Source organism: Musca autumnalis, unplaced genomic scaffold, assembly GCF_047663935.1.
Source record: "Musca autumnalis isolate F117 unplaced genomic scaffold, ASM4766393v1 scaffold_2, whole genome shotgun sequence".
Taxonomy (NCBI): Eukaryota; Metazoa; Arthropoda; class Insecta; order Diptera; family Muscidae; genus Musca; species Musca autumnalis.
The window spans coordinates 94201598-94224239 of record NW_027411755.1 but is presented as its reverse complement, the minus strand read 5'-3'; the positions used below and the strand labels follow the sequence as shown (position 1 = coordinate 94224239).

At 37.3% G+C, this 22642-nt stretch overlaps 1 protein-coding gene and 2 long non-coding RNA genes across 4 annotated transcripts; all 3 read right to left on the bottom strand.

Annotated features, from left to right (window-relative positions):
- Window positions 1-699: 699 nt before the first annotated feature.
- Window positions 700-12732, bottom strand: LOC141394287 (uncharacterized). 2 transcript variants are annotated; one of them, XR_012410319.1, is made up of 7 exons: window positions 12643-12732; window positions 9615-10253; window positions 9037-9237; window positions 2946-3053; window positions 2735-2874; window positions 1489-1553; window positions 700-1404 (listed from the first exon to the last, which is right to left on the bottom strand). It is a non-coding gene; the product is annotated as an uncharacterized lncRNA (long non-coding RNA). The 2 variants fall into 2 exon arrangements; XR_012410318.1 differs by lacking the exon at window positions 12643-12732 and having other exon boundaries at window positions 9615-12615.
- Window positions 12733-13444: 712 nt separating this feature from the next.
- LOC141394286 (uncharacterized) lies at window positions 13445-14434 on the bottom strand. Its single transcript, XR_012410317.1, has 2 exons — window positions 14234-14434; window positions 13445-14149 (listed from the first exon to the last, which is right to left on the bottom strand). It is a non-coding gene; the product is annotated as an uncharacterized lncRNA (long non-coding RNA).
- A 2537-nt stretch (window positions 14435-16971) lies between these two features.
- On the bottom strand, window positions 16972-17993 carry REPTOR-BP (REPTOR-binding partner). Its single transcript, XM_073968470.1, has 4 exons — window positions 17833-17993; window positions 17426-17507; window positions 17242-17363; window positions 16972-17152 (listed from the first exon to the last, which is right to left on the bottom strand). Exons 1-4 carry the CDS (start codon window positions 17881-17883, stop codon window positions 17054-17056), a joined length of 354 nt encoding a protein of 117 aa, XP_073824571.1. The 5' UTR covers window positions 17884-17993; the 3' UTR covers window positions 16972-17053.
- Between the last annotated feature and the right edge of the window lie 4649 nt (window positions 17994-22642).

Genomic DNA, 22642 nt, shown 5'->3' with positions numbered 1-22642 from the left:
ACCATCGAACAACAGCCACAAAGGAATTTGTTTTTGTTTGTAACGTTACTGCCAGTTGTATTTGTAAACAAAACAAGGAAATGTCTATAAATTATTGGAATTTAAAAAACTAATGATTTTTCACATTTGGTTGAATATTTTGGAAAACATGAATGAAAATTCGTCACATTTTCAATTTTTATGTTTCCACATCATTCCACTAAATGCATAAATTCTCGCAGAAAGTAGAATTCTTGCAGAAAAGTTTGGGGTCGCTGGAAATTCATAGAAAAAGTAGAAGCTGTTTCAATATTTTGTTTTAGAAATCAAAGAAGCACATGTTTATTAGGGCTTTATTTTTTTAAATTTTAACAAAATACGTCACATTTTAACAAACTTTAAATTCCATTCTTCAACATTTGAACCAATTTCATAATAGGTCTTGTGGGGTGCGCCTCTTAAGGGTTAACTTATCCTAAATAAGAAGAAGAATACATGATTGATAACATTGATCATCTAACAAAACAGCTGTTTGTATAACAGTCAATAATACTGACTTAAGGGGGGAAGTAAAAGAAAACAAAGAGAGAAAGGAAAATATGAGTTGACATGATTAGATCTTCCTTACAAAAAAATACAGGAAGATCTGCCTTTTTGAATTTACCTGTGAAGAAGATTGGATGCGTGACTCCAACCAACCAGCGAATAACAACAATACCGTTTTTGAACATAATGAACTTTATTTATAAATGGATACGAAAATATCGATTGATTTAACCTGGTGTGAAGCTAAAATCACTAAACAAAATACCAAATACAAAGTTATTTGAAGCCTAAAAATATTTGAATTTGAAGCCTAAAAATATGAATTAAAATACAATAAAAAGACTTAAGGCTGAAATATAGAAAGACAAAAAAATGATTTAAAACAAAAGTAAAAATACTTAAAAGCTAAAATACAAAGACTTAAATCTAAAACTAAAGAAAATACTTAAAACCAATCGTGAAACTAAACAATTCTACAACTTAAAGCTAAACAAAGATAAATCCATACAAATATAATCTTGGAACTCAGCGAGTTGGAGCCACACCACCGCCCATCCAGTCCAACGAGGGAGGCGCAGTTAAGCTTTGCCCGTCCGGCAGGCCCTGGTATCGTCCCCAATTGACCATTTACACCCATACTCCGGACAGACAGACGGACGACCAAGCCCAATAATTAGATTCCGAGTTTTTTTGAAAAGAGAACAAAAAGATTGCATATTAAAAGGGGTAAACAATAGTGTTCAGTTAATTTTACTCACCTTGCTTTTTGGTGGACAGGTACACAACGTTGAATTGAGCTCATTTCAGGGTTAGGTGACCTAGTTTTGCTTTGCTCGTCGTCGAAGTGTAATCGACATCCATCCTTTTGTTTGTCCTTTCCTGGAATTAAAAAGAAATCACATACTTTAATTAATTTTAATCCGGAATATAATTATAAGCCAAACATTTACTTTACATACTTACCTACATATTGGGGTCGTCGTCAGCTGCCTTCAGCATTCCATACTCCTGGTGCACGCCATAAGAACCTGAAAGGAAAAAGAAGAAAATTTGATTAGAAAATAACAATATATTCACTAAACTATGATTTGTTTGGAAAACTTGAATTGCATAACTTTAGATTTTGGTTTTTTTTTAATATTTTGTTATTGAAGTAATGCTTGGTACAACAAAATTTTACTATGAAAATTGGAGGAATAAATATGTATTTTGAATGTGAAATGAAAAATATGTTTTCGGCTTAGAGCCCTTTTAAAAAGGTGGTGGGAATGAGGTAAACAAGGTGAGTAAAGGGTCAAACCTGGGACACGGAAACAAGAAGTGTCATGGCGAGAGGTGATCTCGGTGGGTGGGCTAAATCTCCTGGTTGGTCAGCCGCCAGGAGAGCTGTTTCAGGAGGTTACACTAGTCCAAGGTGAGTTCAGCTGTTAAGTTCTAGTTGATGTTAAGCATTTTTTTTGACATATTTCAGGTTTCCATTTACCTTTCCCTTTCTTAGTAAAAGACCGGTATGATTTTTTTTTCTCTTTTGTCAACCGAAACGTCTGCGAGTGGCAAGAACCACCCCTCATCCGGCGAGCCATAGCCGCGCAAAACGCCAGCATACCGGCAACGCCACTCAAAAAGACAAATCTAGCGATTTTTCGTTCACTTTAGAACCTCGGTTGGTACAAAATGGCGCCCAACGTGGGGCCTGAAATATGTATTTTAGTTTCAATAGTTTTAGGAATAGATAACCTCTTCTTGTTCATCTTCAGTAAGTCCCGTTTAGGTTATTGAGAGTCCCTGACGCGTTGCTTTATTGGAGGTGCGGGAAAGAGTTAGCTGTTCTAATTTTAGTCAATATGATTGGCGTTTCTTCCGCTAGTGTCTTAGTTGTTACGGTTAGATCGTGTGACATCTAATCGTACTAGTCGTTAGGAAACCTTTTAGTCTGACTTTTTATTTTCTTTTGTAGCCTAGTATTCAATAGCCATAACCAACATTTGCCAATTCCTCAGGCCAACCACACTTATTCTCGGAGACTCATCTAAGCGAGCCTTGGAGAGCTTGAAGATGTACGGCTACCCAAATGGGAGTGGTGGAGCTTGGTTGATTTTGGCAGCTGCTGGCGATTTTTCCTTAAGAAAGGATGGCAGTCATTGTAGTTTAATCTTTAGTGTCAATAGCCAAAATGAGCGGCTGGTTTTAAGTGTTAACGCTGACTTACCTAGGAGTTCCATCGGTCCTAAGACAATCGTGGCTTCAGACCATGGGTCGTATTTGTCGTGGAATTTCCGTAGCGAGGTCAGTACCAGCTGTCTATTCCACTGTACTTCCGTTTTAGTTTTAGCTCGAACTCACAAATACCTGTAAAGAATATATAAAGTAGGTTAGACAATTGAACTCCTATTGAAACAGCATGTTTGACCTTTGCTTACCTTAGTTTATCCTGTAATTCCACCACCTGACTGATACATATAATACATCTATTTCATTCCGAGTTTTATATTGGGAAGCAGGTTCCAGTTTATGCATTGTTTGAGTGCCTGTGAAGGTGAAGAAGTGTTGTGAAAATTGAATAATAGTGGTAATTTTGAAGTTATATCACATTATTTTATTTTATAGTTTTTTTAAATTTTTTTTTTATTTTATTTTGATTTTTACTAAATTGTGCAACTTGAAAAGTGTAGCGGAGTTTGATTGGTGCTGAATTATTTTGAGTTTGAAGCTACATTTGATTTGGATTTTGAGAAAGTTGTGCAAGTTGAACGCTATTCTTTCATGGAATTGGTGTATCGTATGTTTTGAATGGATATATTGATGATTGGTTGAATTAACATTGGATAAGTAATACTATTAATTGCCATTGAAGGCTTTAGTTTTATTCTTTTAGATTTAGGGCCCTGATTTTTAGTGCGTCGGTGTACTCGATTGTTTGTAAAGAGTAAATAGTAGATTAGATAGCAAAATGCCTAGCACCAGATCAACGGAGAGGGATTCGACAGGTAGACCTATCCTAGGGCAGAATAGGATAATTAGCGTGACCACAGCAGGCAACAATTTGCCCCCTGCGCCCATTAATGTTGCTACTACAGCCCACAGCAGCCATGTTGCGGCTCCAAGTGTGACTACCGCCGCCCCTAATAACCCCGTTGCCGCTCACAGCGCTCAGGTACCAGCGCAGAATGTGCCTCAGGACGTTCCGACTACCGTAACTGCATCAGTGTCTGGCTCATCGGCAGCTCCACCAGTCCCTGCTGGCCTCCAGGACGTTCTAAATACATCAAATGCATCGTTTTGGTCCCATGGCAGTATCTCATCCCCCAATTATAGCATCTTGACCGGGTTGCAGAACAGGCAAACGGCACCGGCAGCGATCGGTACTGGCGTGAGAGAGATAATTAACTCTGCTATAACGTTATCCCAGCTACAGTTCCGCCAGCAGGAAGAGGAGAGGTTGGCAGCTTTAATACCGAGAATCGCCGAAGCCACCAGACGCTCGATGTTAGCGGGCAATGATCCCATGGACAATTTGTTCCCGTCGGCTAGCTGGACGATGCAAAATGCCGCAGCCCAAGCACAAGCTCGCGCGTCTCTGGAGTCAGCTATTCTCACTTCACAAGCGTTGGCGTCGGGCTTAAGGTCTCAGCATGCAGAATCAAACCTACCGACAGGCTTTCCACCACAGATACCACGGCCAGCTCCGGCTCACTATCCACAGATACCGGCGACAGATACGCCACCAGCACCCAATCCGGCACCTACTGGCTTACCACCGCAAATACCACGGTCTGCTGCTTTCCACTATCAGCCGAGACCACGACCTGCTACAGCACCCTACTCACAGATGCCAGCGGCCGACAATCCACCAGCACCCAATCCCGTACCAATGGGTCCTTTTACCCATCCGCCGCCAAACTTCGGAGCCAATGGCGTACCAAAACGGCTGCCATCGTATTTGAATGAGCCTCTGCCATGTTTTGGAGGATCAAATCCCACCACCCAGGCGACAGAAAGAGGGCGTTTTAATTTGGATAAATGGGGAGTACGGTTTGATGGAACCGATAAGACGATGAACGTACAAGAGTTCATATTTCGAGTAGGGGAGCTGAAGCGAGACTACAATTGCCCCGAAGAAGAGTTTGTCACGAAATTCCACCAGTTGCTAGACAAACCAGCTTTGGACTGGTATTGGAATAGTCGCAAGATTACTCAATTTAGAACATGGAGTGAAATTGAGAATGCCCTGCTGGCGCAGTACAGGCGATACGAAAATGAATTCCAGATTCAAATGCAAATCTTAAATAGACGTCAACTACCCCAGGAAAGCTTTGACGAATTCTACGACTCGGTGCTGAAGCTACGCACACAACAAAAGGTTCCTTACAACGAACAGGAAATGGTAGAGATTATGAGGGGAAACCTTAAGCCATCTCTGGCCCAGATTACATTTGCAGCACAGTTTCGAGATTTGGGCGAGTTCTACAGGCAAATCAAACGGGCTGAGAACCTAATTGCGAGTCAAAGACAGCAAGCAAGATATGGTCCACCTCAAAGAGTGCATGAGCTTGACTGGCAAGTAGAGGAAGAGTTTCCACAGGAGTTGGAAGTCGATGCCGTTAGCACACATGCCAAATACAAGTGCTGGAATTGTGGAGTTATGGGGCACAGTTGGATGGACTGCAGGGAGCCACGTAAATTGTTCTGCTACAGATGTGGTCACGAGGCAGTCACCGTGTTAGATTGTCCTAGATGTCAGGGAAACAGGCCCCGGAACCCACCACAGTCTGGGCAGGTGAGGTCGACTCCAGTTTAAGCCCAGAAATTTTACAGGATAATAGTAGTAGTAAGGCGCTAACTATTTTAAGAAATGTGGAGCAAAGAGGTTTGAAGATGGTGTCGGATGTAAAGTTGAGGGAGCTAAAACCGCTCCATGTTAGGATCAGAGAGTATAAAGAGGCCAGGCAGAGGATTTTTGGAGAGGTTTCTAATAAGGTGAAGAAGGCTAGGGAGCGTTATAAAAGAAGGAAACGTATTCGCCAGGAAATAGCTTCGGCTACATTATATGAAGGGGAAGATACTCGCTTGTATACTAGAATATCAATCAACGGACAGGTGTTAGAAGGTTTATTGGACAGTGGAGCCACAGTGTCGTGCTTAGGGAGAGGATGCCTCAGTTTTGTTGAACGAGCGGGTCTGGTCATTAGCCAGTTCCATTCGTTTATCAAAACGGCCGACGGCAGCCCACATAAAATCGTGGGGAAAGTGACAGCGGATATAAATTTTAATAAACAGAACCACCATATCACTTTCTATCTTGTGCCTTCTTTGAGTAGAGAGCTATTCCTAGGGGTAGATTTCATGAGGTGTTTCCGCATGTTTGCACATGTCGACGGTTTGTCCCTCCATCAAGTGAGCCTCTGTGACGCCGAAGTGATCGATGATGTAAAGACCCATGCTTTGTCCGATGAGCAACGAATGCGCTTGCAAGGTGTGAAGGACAAGTTCCCATGCTTTACCAAGTATGGCTTGGGAAAGACTAAAGCTGAGGTCCATTCAATCGACACTCGCGATGCAACTCCGGTGAAAGATAGGCATTATCCTGTTTCCCCGGCAGTGCAGAAACTCATGTATGCGGAACTGGATAGGATGCTTGACCTAGGTGTAATTGAGGAAAGCGAGAGTCCATGGAGTCATCCGGTTACTTTAGTTCGAAAGGGCGAAAAGAACCGTTTGTGCCTGGACGCTCGTAAACTCAACGCACTGACTGTCAAGGATGCCTATCCATTGCCGCATATAGAGGGTCTGCTAAGCCGGTTGGGGGATACCTATTTTATCTCTAGTGTCGATCTGAAAGATGCCTTCTGGCAAATTCCTTTAGATCCTCCTAGTAGAGAGAAAACGGCATTCACGGTGCCCGGACGACCACTTTACCATTTTACGGTCATGCCCTTTGGTCTGTGCAACGCAGCCCAAAGGTTATGCCGTCTAATGGATAAAGTGATCCCCGGCGCACTTCGTGATAGAGTTTTCGTCTACCTGGATGATCTATTGGTAGTTTCGCCAGACTTCGACACTCACCTGGGGTTGTTAGAGCAGGTGGCCGATTGTTTGGCAAGAGCAGGGCTCACAATAAATGTAACCAAGTCGAAGTTTTGCTTCAAGGAGCTTAGATACTTGGGCTACATTGTTGGAGGTGGCAAACTGAAGCCTGATCCAGCAAAAGTGGAGACAATTATGAAGTTTACGTACCCTAAAAGTGCGAAGCAGGTGAGGAGTTTCATGGGCACAGCAGGGTGGTATCGGAGGTTTATAGCCGACTTTGCCACCATAGCTGCTCCCATCTTCGAGACCCTGAAAAAAGGAAAACAGTTCCACTTCTCGGAGGAGGCTAAGATGGCTTTTGATCAATTGAAGCAGGCCTTAGTTACGAGTCCTGTGCTCACCCATCCGGACTTCTCCCGACCCTTTTTTGTACAGTGCGATGCCTCAGATTTGGGAATCGGGGCTGTGCTGTTTCAAAGGGATGATGAGGGTGGCGAGCACCCAATAGCCTATTTTTCCCAAAAACTAACCTCCGCTCAGAAGAACTACTCTGTGACAGAGAGAGAGTGCTTGGCAGTGGTGATGGCCATTCGCAAGTTTAGGCCTTATATAGAACTTATGCCTTTCTCTGTCATCACTGACCATAGCAGCCTAAAATGGTTGATGTCGCATAGGGATCTGAGCGGAAGGTTAGCAAGGTGGAGCCTCCAGCTACAGGCGTACTCCTTTAATATTGAACATCGCAAGGGCACCCAGAACATTGTGCCAGATACTCTGTCAAGATACGACATGGAGGAAGTTTCACTGGATGTGTCGTCATTAATAGATTTGGAGTCGCCGGCATTCAAATCCGACGAATACCAAGACATAATAGCCACGGTCCAGGACAACTCCTCTCAACTTCCTGACCTGAAGGTCGTCGATAACCTAGTTTACAAGAGAACACAGTGCTATGATGGTATTCCCTTAAATGAAGATTTTTGTTGGAAATTATGGGTACCTCATGAGCTTACAACGAAAATAATCGAGAACGCCCATTGCCCACCCCAAGTATCACACGGAGGTTTCCATAAGACTTTAAAGAGGGTAAAGGAGTATTTCTTCTGGCCTAACCAAAATGTTCAAGTTAGGAACTTTGTAAAGAATTGCGTCGTCTGCAAAGAAGTAAAACCTGCCAATACAAGCTTGAGGCCTCCTATGGGGGCCGAGATAGTGACAAATAGACCGTTCCAACGAATCTATATAGATTTTTTAGGGCCCTACCCTAGAACAAATGGGGGAAATAGTTTTATCTTCATTGTGCTAGACCATTTATCGAAATATGTCTTATTAAAGGCTATGTCCAAAGCGAATACTGGCAATGTGGTTAAGTTCTTGATCAGCGAGGTTTTCCACAAATTTGGAACCCCCGAAACCATTGTTTCAGATAATGGTAAACAATTCACCAGCAGAGAATTTGATGACCTAGTGAAAACTTTTGGGATTAATCACGTAAGGACTGCACTTCACTCTCCTCAAGCGAATGCTTCAGAGAGAGTGAATCAGTCAATTCTGGCAGCCATTCGTTCATATCTGGGAGAAGACCATCGGGATTGGGATAAGAACCTATCTGAGATAGAGTGTTCCCTGAGGTCTTCCGTACATAGCTCGATTGGGGTTACCCCTTACTTTGCGCTCTTTGGAGTAAACATGATTACCCATGGCAGCATATACAAACTTGCTCGGAAGCTAGAACTTCTTGGCGACCCCGAAGTTGTCATGACTCCTCCGTCCGTGAAGCAAGACCTGGTCCGAGAAAAAATAAGAAATAGTCTACACCAGGCATACTTGAGAAATGAGAGGTCCTATAATATGAGAAGTCGTCAGATCAGATTCATTCCGGGACAAGAAGTTTACCGTAGGAGTTTTAGACAAAGTGACTTTAAAACCAATTATAATGCAAAACTTGACAAGAAGTTTTTTAAATGTCGCATCATTAAACCTGTTGGCAATTGCCTATATGAAGTGGAAGACCTAAAAGGCAATCCTATTGGTATTTTTCATGCTAAGGATTTGAAGCAATAGCCTCAACTCCGACTACAAAACTCTAAGCCCACATTTCTTTAAAGTATAGCGTTTGAAATAAAGATAATAGTTTCGAGCATGAATTAGAATCGAAACTTTCCAGAAACCTATCATATCTCAGAAGGTATAGATAATTTTATGTAATTTTAGCTAGAATCCTCATAGTTCGTTCCGAATGAATTAAACTTGAATATTGCAATAAGCGAATTATGAGGGTAGGAGGAAATGGCTGCTTTACAGCATTCTCCTTCATAGAATCAAATCGTAGAATTATAAGAAGCTATTTATAACAGAATAGATACTAATTAGTTAAGAAAGGAAACAAAATATAATTTCCACATCTTATCCGCTTATACAAAGGGTATCTGTAAACAAATTCCTTTTAGATTAAAGTAGTGAAATACTCATGCAGTAACTTACGTTTCTTTTTCCAACAACAAGTCCTTTTGTATTCCAATTAGATTCTGGTAAATTCAGATCATAAACAATTGATAGTATTCATCCAGCGGTGTGTGTATTTCATGGTCGGATCAGTACACAGATTTAGTTAAAGTTTAATTCCAAATAGTCACAAGCTGTACCCTCTGTGTTTTCATCAAACCTCATAAGCCAATTCGCAAGCTGTGGAACAAAATTGTTTATTTATACAAAATGTTAAGTCATAGGAACGCAATTCTGAAAAGTGAATATGGTATTACATATGGTCTAGTATGAAAATCAGTAATATCAAGACTATTTGTTATCTTAACTTGTAGACAATTCAGATCTTAGTTGTGTTTTGGTCAAGCTTTGGAGTTTATTTTGGTTTGTACACTTTGTAAGCTCTTCTTCCATTGGATTTTTCATTCTTTCTATGTCTTTACAGTTTTGATTCGAGGTTTTGTGAGCCTGAAGCTATATGTTTTTAGCATTTTCATTGAATAACTAGCCGTCATTATGATCAGAGTTTCGGTAAAAGGAAAAGCATAAGCAAAATGGGGATCAAAGAGGTGACTCACCGTTGGTGATAGCGGGTTTTCAAATCCTAGTAACTTCTTTTGGCTTTCATCGATCATTGAATCCATTGAAACTGTCTCTTTTCCACCATAGGAGGCCAATCTCCCAGACACTAACAGCAGAAGTCAGAATTGTGAGTTAGATTACGAAAAGAAGCTTCCTCGGTTTTTAGACAAACACATTGATTGCGACGCCTGAGCAGTCAGCTTGTGACTGTCGTTGACCATGAGTGCACTTCCCCTATCGGCAGATGTATGAGTTATGTAGTATATATGTGTTACCAGTACCCATTTGAAACCATGACACAGGGCAGGGAATTGTTGTACACAAGATCGCGGAGCTGTCAGTTGTCGACTTATGTAGTGAGAGTCTAGAAGCAAGGAAGACATGATCAAACACACCTAGGTGTGTTCGAAATAACATCGTATCCAACATTCCGACAAAAGCTGCAGGTTTAGTTGACGGTACTCACACAGGATAGAAAGAGACAGAATTCACGAATCCATCTTCCTTCCATAGAATTCCAGATTTCATCCGGCATGCATTGAAACATCTCCATCTTGTTGTGTCTGAAACATTTCCTCCCAATCACACTATCAAAAACCACTTACCTCAGGTAGTCAATGTTTCGACGTATAATGCTGTAAACAAGAGGTTAGTTGATTGGTCGACGGGAATATAAAAAATATTTTTTGAAAATTATTAAGTATATGGAAAAATATCATATATAATCCTAATATACTTCGCCTTCGCTTCCAAGCATAATCCAATATTGTTATATACCATGCCTCTGGTGGCGAAGAGAGCAGATGTTCAGCTGTTAACCAAAATTAAGAAAATTCTGTTTTTAGTGTTATTCGGTCAACAGCATCTGGGAACTTCTTAATCAATAACAAGATGTAGACGAGATATCAAGATAATCAGAACAGAATAAATTTGTATTCGTATACCCCCAATATATTTTCCAGAAGTTTAGTTGGCATTAACATTCTTCGATATAGCCAGAATGCCTTTTTCCGGGATTTCCTTCCGATATATTCCCACTTCTTTCAAGATGGTTGAAAAATCCTGAAATTTTTATGTTTTTGATCGAAATCTTAACATCTGGTTTTACGTTTTTTTTATTTGCAACAAAATGTAAATAATTACCAACCGTACCAATTTCATGCAATTGTATTCCACCAAATTTTCAAATATCTGGTTATGTAAAGAAACAATAACCACTGATTTTGGTTACCAAAAGATATATTGTTGATAAAATTCCAAACATTGTCCTGTTTGCATATAAAAAACAATAGCTTCACCATCAAAATACCCACCTTTTTTTTTTGTAAAAGCCTTTTTGAAACCTCAGAATTTGTTAACGAAATTACAAAGCCAATGAAATTTTATAGGAAAACCATAATGTATAGACATACCTCATTTTCTCGTCGCAAAGAGTAAGTAAAATCACATTTTTTATTCCAAATCAAGAGATTATCCAAACCATTCCCAAGCATATGAGTAAAACAAGCAGATAATTCCCCATTTAATTCACCTGCTTACATTCGTAGGTTTGAAACTTGGTGAAACGTTTTTATAATTTTAGATTTTGTTTAGTTATCACGCCGGTTGTGGTTATCTAGCCATACAAGAAGGCTTACCTGCGTAAAGGTGATCAATAATATTGATCTTTCCACACCAACACCCATGATAATTAAACAAATGTTCAAAGCCATCTAATTATTTTAGCTTATGACCATCACAGCAATTGACAAATAGAAAAACTTTGACCAATAAACTTATGATTTCAGATATATATATCCATAAACCTCCGGGAGGGTAAGATTTTTCACCTAGAGAAACACTTTTTCCACATTCAAACTTCATAAAACGATCACCTTCCTTCCAGTCAAATTTCTGCAGGTAAAAAAAATGACAGAATTGATTTTTCGACTTTTGTTTGCAAATACAGCGCACTCATTTACGATCTTATCAATACTCCCCAAAATATTTCATTCCAAATTATAAACGGACCATAACATCAAAAATATTGGCCAATTCCATAATATAATTTCATATTTTTCGCACTACATTACTCCCGCACACAATTTCATTCACAATGCACTCATATCTTGTTTACTTTTCATTAAAAAACCATTCAGTAACTCTTTTAAGCGAATACGAACAGAATCCAGCAGAAATTTGTACAAACTTTTTACTTTAACTTCACTTAATTCTTCACCAACAAGCTCTAAATTAATAATAATTCATTCTATTCACTTTTTTATCAAGTTTAACACTTTTGTTTACTTTATTTTGTTTTGATCATTTGTTTTTATTAAAGATTTTTAGCACTGTTTAGCTTTGCTCCTTTTACTCTACATATCCTTCATTCACTTCGAATCCATTATGGACATTTACTTTTCGAAGATGCTAGTTTCCGCCAAAACCACGCTTTTCTGAATGAAGCTTTGTTCTATTACCGTAAATACATCTCAATGAAGTCACCAATCCACACACACTCACACACATGTAGAATGCAATTTTTATTAGAAATATTTATTTTTCAAGAACGTAATTCTTTCAACATATAGAATATTGGCATTATTCAATATTTTGCAAATAATTCCTGTTGGCAAACCTGTTGGATTAAAACCCCTCATTTTGTCTCCACACAATCATTTGCGTAAAACACTTACCATTTGCCTACACAGAATACGCACACATACTTACATATGAACAACTTTTATTAGCCACTTGTAAAACTTTCCCAACATTTTCTTTTCTTGTCAAATATTAATTCTTAATTCATTTTATATTTTCTTTAATTTTCTCTGGCAAGTAGTTGACAAAAATTGCGATATTTTTCATTTACAATAAACAACACTGGCACATACAACCGCACTATATGCAACAGCCATTTCATTGATAATTCTTTTTCTTTAATTTCCACACACAAAACACTTTAATTTTCTTATGTCCCGTCATGCGAGTAATTTTACTTCTAACATTTTTTATTTTTCTTTAATAATTACGCACTCTACATACCTTTTAGTTTATATTTTCTGCGAAAACTTTTATTTTCCCGAATTCACTTTTTCTCGCGACCGCCGGAATTTAACAATAGACGCCACAACCATCTTTTCCATTCATAAACGTCAGATTCATTCATATGTCTTTTACGTTGGCCTAATCCAATTGCGCAGCGTACGGCGTTCTTATGCAAATTGTTCACACAAAGTTGTATAAATTGATCAAACTATGTTCACACAAAGTTCTATAAATCAATCGATTTTTACGACGCGTAGCGTATGGCGTACGCCCACACAATACATAGTTACACCAGGTTTACATAGACCAAGACATATATTAATCATGATGATTTAACTAATTTTTATTAAAAAAATGGAGATTGAGTGTCCGAGTGGCCAGATCGGTATAAATAGAGTTGCCAAACCGTTGTTTTCATACCAATTTCATATTCAAAGAGATTTTTGTCAAGTTTTATTATTTTTGATGTCGCACTTTTTCCCTCCTATCCTTGGATAATGATATCGGCAGGATAGTTGGCTTTGTGGGGTGCGCCTCTTAAGGGTTAACTTATCCTAAATAAGAAGAAGAATACATGATTGATAACATTGATCATCTAACAAAACAGCTGTTTGTATAACAGTCAATAATACTGACTTAAGGGGGGAAGTAAAAGAAAACAAAGAGAGAAAGGAAAATATGAGTTGACATGATTAGATCTTCCTTACAAAAAAATACAGGAAGATCTGCCTTTTTGAATTTACCTGTGAAGAAGATTGGATGCGTGACTCCAACCAACCAGCGAATAACAACAATACCGTTTTTGAACATAATGAACTTTATTTATAAATGGATACGAAAATATCGATTGATTTAACCTGGTGTGAAGCTAAAATCACTAAACAAAATACCAAATACAAAGTTATTTGAAGCCTAAAAATATTTGAATTTGAAGCCTAAAAATATGAATTAAAATACAATAAAAAGACTTAAGGCTGAAATATAGAAAGACAAAAAAATGATTTAAAACAAAAGTAAAAATACTTAAAAGCTAAAATACAAAGACTTAAATCTAAAACTAAAGAAAATACTTAAAACCAATCGTGAAACTAAACAATTCTACAACTTAAAGCTAAACAAAGATAAATCCATACAAATATAATCTTGGAACTCAGCGAGTTGGAGCCACACCACCGCCCATCCAGTCCAACGAGGGAGGCGCAGTTAAGCTTTGCCCGTCCGGCAGGCCCTGGTATCGTCCCCAATTGACCATTTACACCCATACTCCGGACAGACAGACGGACGACCAAGCCCAATAATTAGATTCCGAGTTTTTTTGAAAAGAGAACAAAAAGATTGCATATTAAAAGGGGTAAACAATAGTGTTCAGTTAATTTTACTCACCTTGCTTTTTGGTGGACAGGTACACAACGTTGAATTGAGCTCATTTCAGGGTTAGGTGACCTAGTTTTGCTTTGCTCGTCGTCGAAGTGTAATCGACATCCATCCTTTTGTTTGTCCTTTCCTGGAATTAAAAAGAAATCACATACTTTAATTAATTTTAATCCGGAATATAATTATAAGCCAAACATTTACTTTACATACTTACCTACATATTGGGGTCGTCGTCAGCTGCCTTCAGCATTCCATACTCCTGGTGCACGCCATAAGAACCTGAAAGGAAAAAGAAGAAAATTTGATTAGAAAATAACAATATATTCACTAAACTATGATTTGTTTGGAAAACTTGAATTGCATAACTTTAGATTTTGGTTTTTTTTTAATATTTTGTTATTGAAGTAATGCTTGGTACAACAAAATTTTACTATGAAAATTGGAGGAATAAATATGTATTTTGAATGTGAAATGAAAAATATGTTTTCGGCTTAGAGCCCTTTTAAAAAGGTGGTGGGAATGAGGTAAACAAGGTGAGTAAAGGGTCAAACCTGGGACACGGAAACAAGAAGTGTCATGGCGAGAGGTGATCTCGGTGGGTGGGCTAAATCTCCTGGTTGGTCAGCCGCCAGGAGAGCTGTTTCAGGAGGTTACACTAGTCCAAGGTGAGTTCAGCTGTTAAGTTCTAGTTGATGTTAAGCATTTTTTTTGACATATTTCAGGTTTCCATTTACCTTTCCCTTTCTTAGTAAAAGACCGGTATGATTTTTTTTTCTCTTTTGTCAACCGAAACGTCTGCGAGTGGCAAGAACCACCCCTCATCCGGCGAGCCATAGCCGCGCAAAACGCCAGCATACCGGCAACGCCACTCAAAAAGACAAATCTAGCGATTTTTCGTTCACTTTAGAACCTCGGTTGGTACAGTCTGTCTGGTTACCCTAAAATTTGTAACAATTTGTACCAATTTTTGCTGGAAGTCGTCTGTTAACACAAAAAACCAGCAAAAGAGAGCAGTACGAGAGAGACATTTTGACAGTTCTTTCACTGAGAGTTTGCAAATTCTTGCTGGACAAATTTCTTCTAGCAAACATTTGCAATTCTTCTTCTTCCTGAAAGCAATCAATCATCTGTTTTTAATTTGTTGTTGATTTATGTTTGTGAAAATTAAAAACAATTTTATTGTGGTATTAACATAGTCTAATTGTATTGTTTTATGGAGAACAAATTTGTAAAGTGGAAAAATACTTTTTTGTTTCATTTTCTTTTTTTATTTTTAATAAAATACAACGTGTTTGCTTCCTTTATTGGCGGACAAATTGTTCTGTTTTGGCAAGCCAGCTGATTGCTTGCTGGTTTTTGCTGGGAAGGTGTCTGTTTACTTTTTACAATTTTCTAGCAAAAGAGAATAAAAACCCCTTACTCTCTGAGAAAGTTCTTGCTGGAAAATTCTTGCTGGGAAAGTAATCAGACAGACTTAATGTTATCTTTCTTGTTGTTTTTCTTATATTTTTTTTTATATTTTACTTTATGAATTTAATCCTTCATATTTTGACTCCTTGTTCGTGGCATATGACATGACAAAGCGTTAGTGATGTCATGTCAAGTTGTTGGTTAAGATACAATTCCACTGGGTTATTGAAGATGTCATCCAAAATGATTTGGATCTTTTGGGGGTAACAATCTTGTAAAAAGAATGGGCGAAGGTGGTAAAAAGGTGACATGTCACTTGCACTCATGCTTGAATAGAATCTTTGGCATCGAATATTTTGCTGGGAACCTTAGCGAACAAAGAACAATTCAAAGGTACATACTTACGATATGTCACTTATTATCTTGAGTTGCCGCAAAGTTTGTAAGTACCTACATATGTACAATGTACATTAAGTAATATGCACATTGTTCTATCGAGGAACAACAATTGCAGAAAGGGGTTGCTGATTGGGTCCTCTTCCATTCCTGTTGCCATCCAATGATTTTGAACGGCTTCCCATATCTGAAAAATATTGGCCAACTTGAACTCTGCCTTCAAATTACGCCAAACTCGATTGAGGTCTTCCTTGCTTCATTACAACACGGATGAACATGTACAATTGCCGAAAGAATTTCTAATTGTTTTTTATTTGTTACTTTCAACGTAAAACTCAAACAAATACAATTAAATATCATTACAAATGCAAAATATTCGCTTTCGTCGATTTATTTCTATAAAAAATTTCCATATTTAAATTTTTTTGTTCAACTCACTTTGATTTCTGTAGTGAGAGAATTGCCTCACATTCTCACTTTTTTGATATTTATGATAGCTACTTTTCTCACGAACGTGAGTTTTGTTCTCCCTTATGATGTTTATAATAAGGGAGGAAGCGAGAGTGAGAAAACTCACCGTGAGATGATGTTTATGATTGGACTGGATGTTTATGATTGGGCTGTATATTTTTAATTCCTCCAAATTGGTTTATTCGAGTTTTTTAGTCTGGTAGTTTATAAAACCCCAGAAAATACAGTGGGACTAATAATTTTTAAATCCTAGAGAGCTTTGAAGTTGTTCTTATGGATAATATATGCTCCTGAGCTTCACTAAATATAAGAACTCCTGAGATTTCTCATAAATATTTATAGTTTTCACAACATTCCAAGGAGCAAATTACATGCAGAAGCCTTGAAATTACCTTGTAATAAGGTCTGATATAACTTTTGGACCTTATAGTACGGTTACACTAGAGTTTTTTGCAGCGTTAGCCCACTTCGAGAGGATTTATTTGACGTTTGCGCTATGGAATTAACATTTGAAATCCAAACACACTGGGTTAATCCGGTTAAGTGTAACCGGTTTCCTTACCCTTAAAACTCGAGATTTATAGGGTGTATGTAGACTTTTTTGGTTGACTGTATGTATGTAATGTTGGGATCCACAATGTACCAAATCACAGACCAAGCAAGAATATCACTAAATTTGTTATATACTATGGTAGATACATTTATTTTGTACTTATTATTTTATTGGCAAAAATATAATGAAATTGTAAAATAACAGCTACGCTACTTCTTGTTTAAGAATTCCAGAGTCCTCTAATAACTGCTGAAATCCATTAGGTATACGTCCTTCACCCAACTCATAACTCCATTGTTTGTACTGAAATGGAAAACGCAATTCATTGATAGATGAAAACTTCAATTTTTGACACGAGATATGAGATCTAAAATTGTTTTGTACTGACTTACACGCTCCAATTCCGCCCTCAATGCTAGTACAGCTTTCTCACGATCTGCTACCAATTCCTCCAAGTATTGATATCGTAGCTTCTTACGTGCACGACATTCGCGGGCGCTCTGTCGACTGCGCTCTAAAAGAAATACAATGCAGTTAATATTTTAAGATCTACTTATCGGATAATAATGCAAGTACCAAGTTTAGCCTTAATATCGACTTTCTCATTGGATGCTTTTCGTCCTGGTTTGCGTCCACGTTTTCCACCTTCTTTACGTTCCTAAATATATGTACATGGAAATTACTAAATTACAAACAACCCTTAAATCATGTCTTCTATTCAACCCTATATTTTACTTCCACAAATATTACTGCGTAGTTCTTATTTACTTTCATCCACTGAACAGAATTCAGGCTTTAATTCTAGCTTACTCGAACAAAGTTTGAAATGTCTCAATTAAATTAATGAACATAATATGAGACTTTTGGAATATTTTCAACCCAAGGTTAGCTCGTTAGACAAAATGAGATTGTTATTGAGTTGACTTCCAACGACCAACAACATCAAACTACATTTAAGCTAATAAAATTACGTTAAAACATACCGACAAATTTGGCTCCTCTGATATTATCATTTGCATATCTTCACAATCCATTTTATATAAAATAAATAAATAAATTATTTGGTAAATAATCTGAATTTCTTCTATACAAATCAAAACAATGACGTCTTCAGCACAATAAACACAAATGAAAACAAACAGTGACATCCCATCCCATACAAAGAAAACAACAACTTGGCACCACTTCGTGGAATCAATTCAGTTTACATTAGAGTTGTATAGTTCATGAACGAACTAGTTCAAATGAACGATTCATTGAAAAGAGCGTATGAACTAGATCAGTCGACTGATCAGTCGATATAGTTCAATAGATCACTGAGCGCAGACCGAAAGATCCACAAAGAACGAACGATCAACCAACTGGTTTTTTCTGTAGGGAACGGAGTGCATTTTTCATAACTCAGTTGGACTACATCGAAAAATGTTGTGAAATCATAACTCCAATTGCACAGCTTCCAATTTTTTTTGCTGGGATGTTGTGTATCTGTTTTTTTAGATCTGTAATGGGCCAATACATACGGTCCGTTGTGTGACGCGCATGGCACAATTACCAGGTAGATGCATCAGCAAACAACTACAACAAAAACGAGTTCAGTACTGTGAAATGTCAAAAATGTTTTCCAAAAATAAAGCGATTCACACAATTTTTTCAGCAAAATTTTGTTAGGAAGTTATTAATAAACACATTATTACAACAATCCGACAAAAATTCACAATTTTTCTTTTAAATTTTTGTTTTTTTAATTTTGTGTTTTCAATTACAACAACTTTTTTGACAGCTCACAGTACATCAGCTGGGCTGATGCGGTTACCTGTATGATTGTGCCATGGTGACGCGTTGCGCGTTGAAAACAACATGAAAAATGTGTAAGTGATGCCAAGTTTGTTCTTGATGTTTTAATGTGGTTGCTGTAACGCGACGCTCAACGGACCGTATGTGCCGGGGGCTTTAGTTCTACTCGTCGTGTGATACATAAAAAATGTTGATGAATCAAACTGAGATGACAACACATACGTAAATTTTTTTCGATTAGAGTGCCCTCCATTCTCGTCTGTAAACATAAAGGGAACAGCTGTTTTGTTTGTTTGACAAAGCTGTTGTTTACTATTGACCATGGCACAATAATACAGGTACAGCAGCAAAAACAGCTGGTTATCACACTAGTTGCCAAAATTCATTATCTACCCAGCAAAAAATTTTGGAAGTTGTTCATGTGGAGTGTTTCGAGACCCTATAGCGGCGCTAGGATGGCTTCCGGCAGCTCATTGACTCAGGAGGTTCCAACCCTTCCAATCCTAGCCCAGGGAATGAACACTAAATTGAGACAGTATAGAAGAAACAACGACAAATATTACAACACACCACGCACCATTCTTTCACGAGGCTTGCTGGAGATGCCCCCACCCATGGTACAATAAAGGAGAGGTAGGCCAGGTATGAAAATCACTGAGAAATGCTACCCTGCAGCCATGGCTTAAAACGTCAAATGGCATGGTACAATAATAATGGTAGATGTACCTGCATAGCTATCCCGTATTACAAAAACATATGGAACTTAGAGCTTCACTTTTTATATGTTAAAAATGCCATATAGTGTAAAACCATTTCTTTGGCTAGGCTCCAGAATATTCTTGTTGGTAAAGTGTTCCAAAAATAGCAAAAGTTCTTCCCAAACTTATGACAGTGAAAAAATGTCATTCACTTATTTTCTACTTGACAAGTTTGGCTAATCTGACATCGTGATTGCTGGCATCCGATTTGCAGATAAATGTCAGCAGAATTTTAATTTTTACATTCCCGTACTTTTGGAACAAATTTAAATTAATTTGATATAACTTTCATTCGTAAGTTTTGCTAAAAAAATCAACAATTTTATTTTGCCACGCGAATACACATTTTTTGTCCTTGTTTTCAATTTTAAGATATAGTGTTACAGCAGAAGTTTTTTGTTGGAACAATTCAGCGATACATCTACCTTTATGACTGCATAATGACAAAAACAGTACAAAATGTCAACCCTGCTTTTGACAGATTAGGCCATAAAAAGAAAAAAATTGTAATCAGCTGTGAGCTGTGGCCTACCTTTACTTTATTCTACCATGCCCCCACCCTTGCCATCCCAACCATGATCCTTATTATCCAAAAAAAAAAAAACAATCACATTTTACAAGGACCCCGTATCGACCACACTTATAGGACTTACCGACCTATGTCATTATTTTTGCTCCCTCCCTCTAGATAATGCTTAGTTTACATTTGGAGTCGTTTCGTGATTTCGAGGGCGTTTCGTGATTTCGCGCGAAATCAAGCAAAATTTATCATGATTTCGCATACAAAAATGAAATCCTCTCATTTCGTGATTTCAGCGAAATCAACATCAAAATCACAGTGCACATGATATACAACCCTGCTTTTGCCTGAAAAAGTACCAAAAGTTGCAACACTTTTCACGTATCACAATAAACAAGGTAGATGGTCAATTGCTGCAACAAAAAATTTTAGTATCAAAATTTGTAAACAATGTGAAAAAATATTAAATTACTTTGTTACAATGATATTTTTTATTGTGTTCCCGTACTTTTTAATGGTAATGTTAGAAAAAAGAGCGAATTGTCAAAACTTGCTTCCCCATACAAATTTCATAAAAAATAAGGGAACGGAAAAATGACGGAAATTGCAAAAACTCCAGCATAAATATCAAAATCAACGTATCGGATATAATATTAGATGCCAATGAACATGCTTGCTGCTAGTTTTCTACTAGGCCAAAATTGTATGGCAGAAAACAGAAGAAGAGGGTGTTATTCGGCGCTATTTTTGTTTAAAGAGAAGTGCAAGTCTTGCTAGATTTCGGAGTATGGGAACGCATTTTTAGCACTAAACGGGAAAACTACTGCAAGTACTAATTTTGTGCAGGTTCTGAGCACAATTTTTATCTATCAAATGGCCTGTTCCCGTACTTTATAAAGTGGTAAAAGTCGTAAACGATTTTCATATACATTTTGTGTAAGGGAACGAAAATGTGTAAAAGTGGTAAAAATTATAAAAACTTTTTAGTTCTGGAACAGAGCTAAAATTTATTATAACGAAGTCTCAACGATAAAATCATTTTTTGATATTTTCATTTGTTAGTACTATACGCAATTAATACGATATATAGGTCATTTTACGATAATTTTCAATATAAAGTTTTAATGTTCTATATTGTCGTATATTTTTGATGCTTAATTCAATTTACAACAACTTGTTTTGAAAATTCATGTTCGATCAGCTGCGCATATGCATCCACCTTGATCATTGTGATATGTTTGAAATCAACAAAAAAAAAAAAAAAAATAAGTGTAAACTACCGGGGTGTATTTCAGGATTTCGTGAAATCCAGTGGATTTTGGAGCGCAAGTATAAACTTGGCATAACTTCCCCTCAGAACACCATAACGTATTCAAATTACAACATTAACTACAATGGTTTATTGATTTTTAATCTTAAACTTCTATAAATGGGTTTTATCGATAATATTCTTACGGGATACTTAAAAGGTAACAAGAAAAAAAATCAATTTAAGTTGGTAACACCTGACAAAATTAGTTGTGAGCCATTGGTTCGGATCTCCCCATTCGAAAATTCCTAGACTATTTTTATCTTCGCCTTTGGCGAGGTTCTTAATTAACAGCGTGTTTTTGTAAAAATGCTTGCCTGTCACACGATCCGTTCGTACTAAAACGTATACCCACGGTATAAGTAAAGAGGTAGATTTAAATGAAAAAAATCTATAGAACCCTTGTTTTTCTTGAATTACTAAAACTTCAAAATGAAAGCAACAAGTGGGTTTGTTTACAATGCATTTTTGAGCATTTTATAAAAAAACGCGAAAAATGAATGAAGAGTTAAGTTTTCTCCACATAATCGAGTTGTGAATATGATAAACTGATTGTTTCAATGCAAATCTCACCAATTCCTTCCACACAAATGGTCTAACAGCAATTTTAAAAATCATTGAATTCGATTGTTTTTAAAATTGTTTGGCATATTATTCAAACACCACACACGCATACACAGTTTGCTTATATTGTTTTGAAGTTTTAGGCATATTCGAATGAAAAAATTTAAATTGACATAAAGCTTTGGCTAACCTTTCTTATTAAACCATGCGTAACCTTCAAAATTTGGTTCTTGTAAAATTTTACGAACCATTCGTTTTTATCTAAAAGCTTTCGTCTATTTCCTAAAAGCTTTCATATTTCAGGGTTTCCATGATACTTATTTTGCGAATTTTGCATAGGCATCTGCACGTGAAATGTGTTACTTGATGGCAACCCCGATAAACAGATGACAAACAAAAAATAAGAACAAATGTAATCAAATTTGTACAAAAATAATTGTAATAATATAAAGAAACGGATGTACATATACGCGTATGCTTCTATGGAAATAAATAAAATTGCATTCCCTTCCAGTTTTCGTGTGTTTTGTGTCATTTATTCCTAAAATTATTTAATTTTCATTCAAAACGATGGGTCTTTTCCATTCGTTTATTGTTGACGTAATCGTTCGTCTGATTTTGTTACGAAAACCAAAAAAATTACGAAAATAAAAAGCTTTTATTTGTTTGTTACACGAATACAAACGTCAACCGCTATGAAAACCAAATTGTGTCTTCGTTCATGAAATCGACGAACGAATGGGCAAAAACATTTTACAAAAACACACTGTAACTCTCTATCTCACCTAACTGAAAGAGCTCTCTAAGTTGGTCTATTAAATACTAGTTTAAAAGGTCCAGGCGTTTAC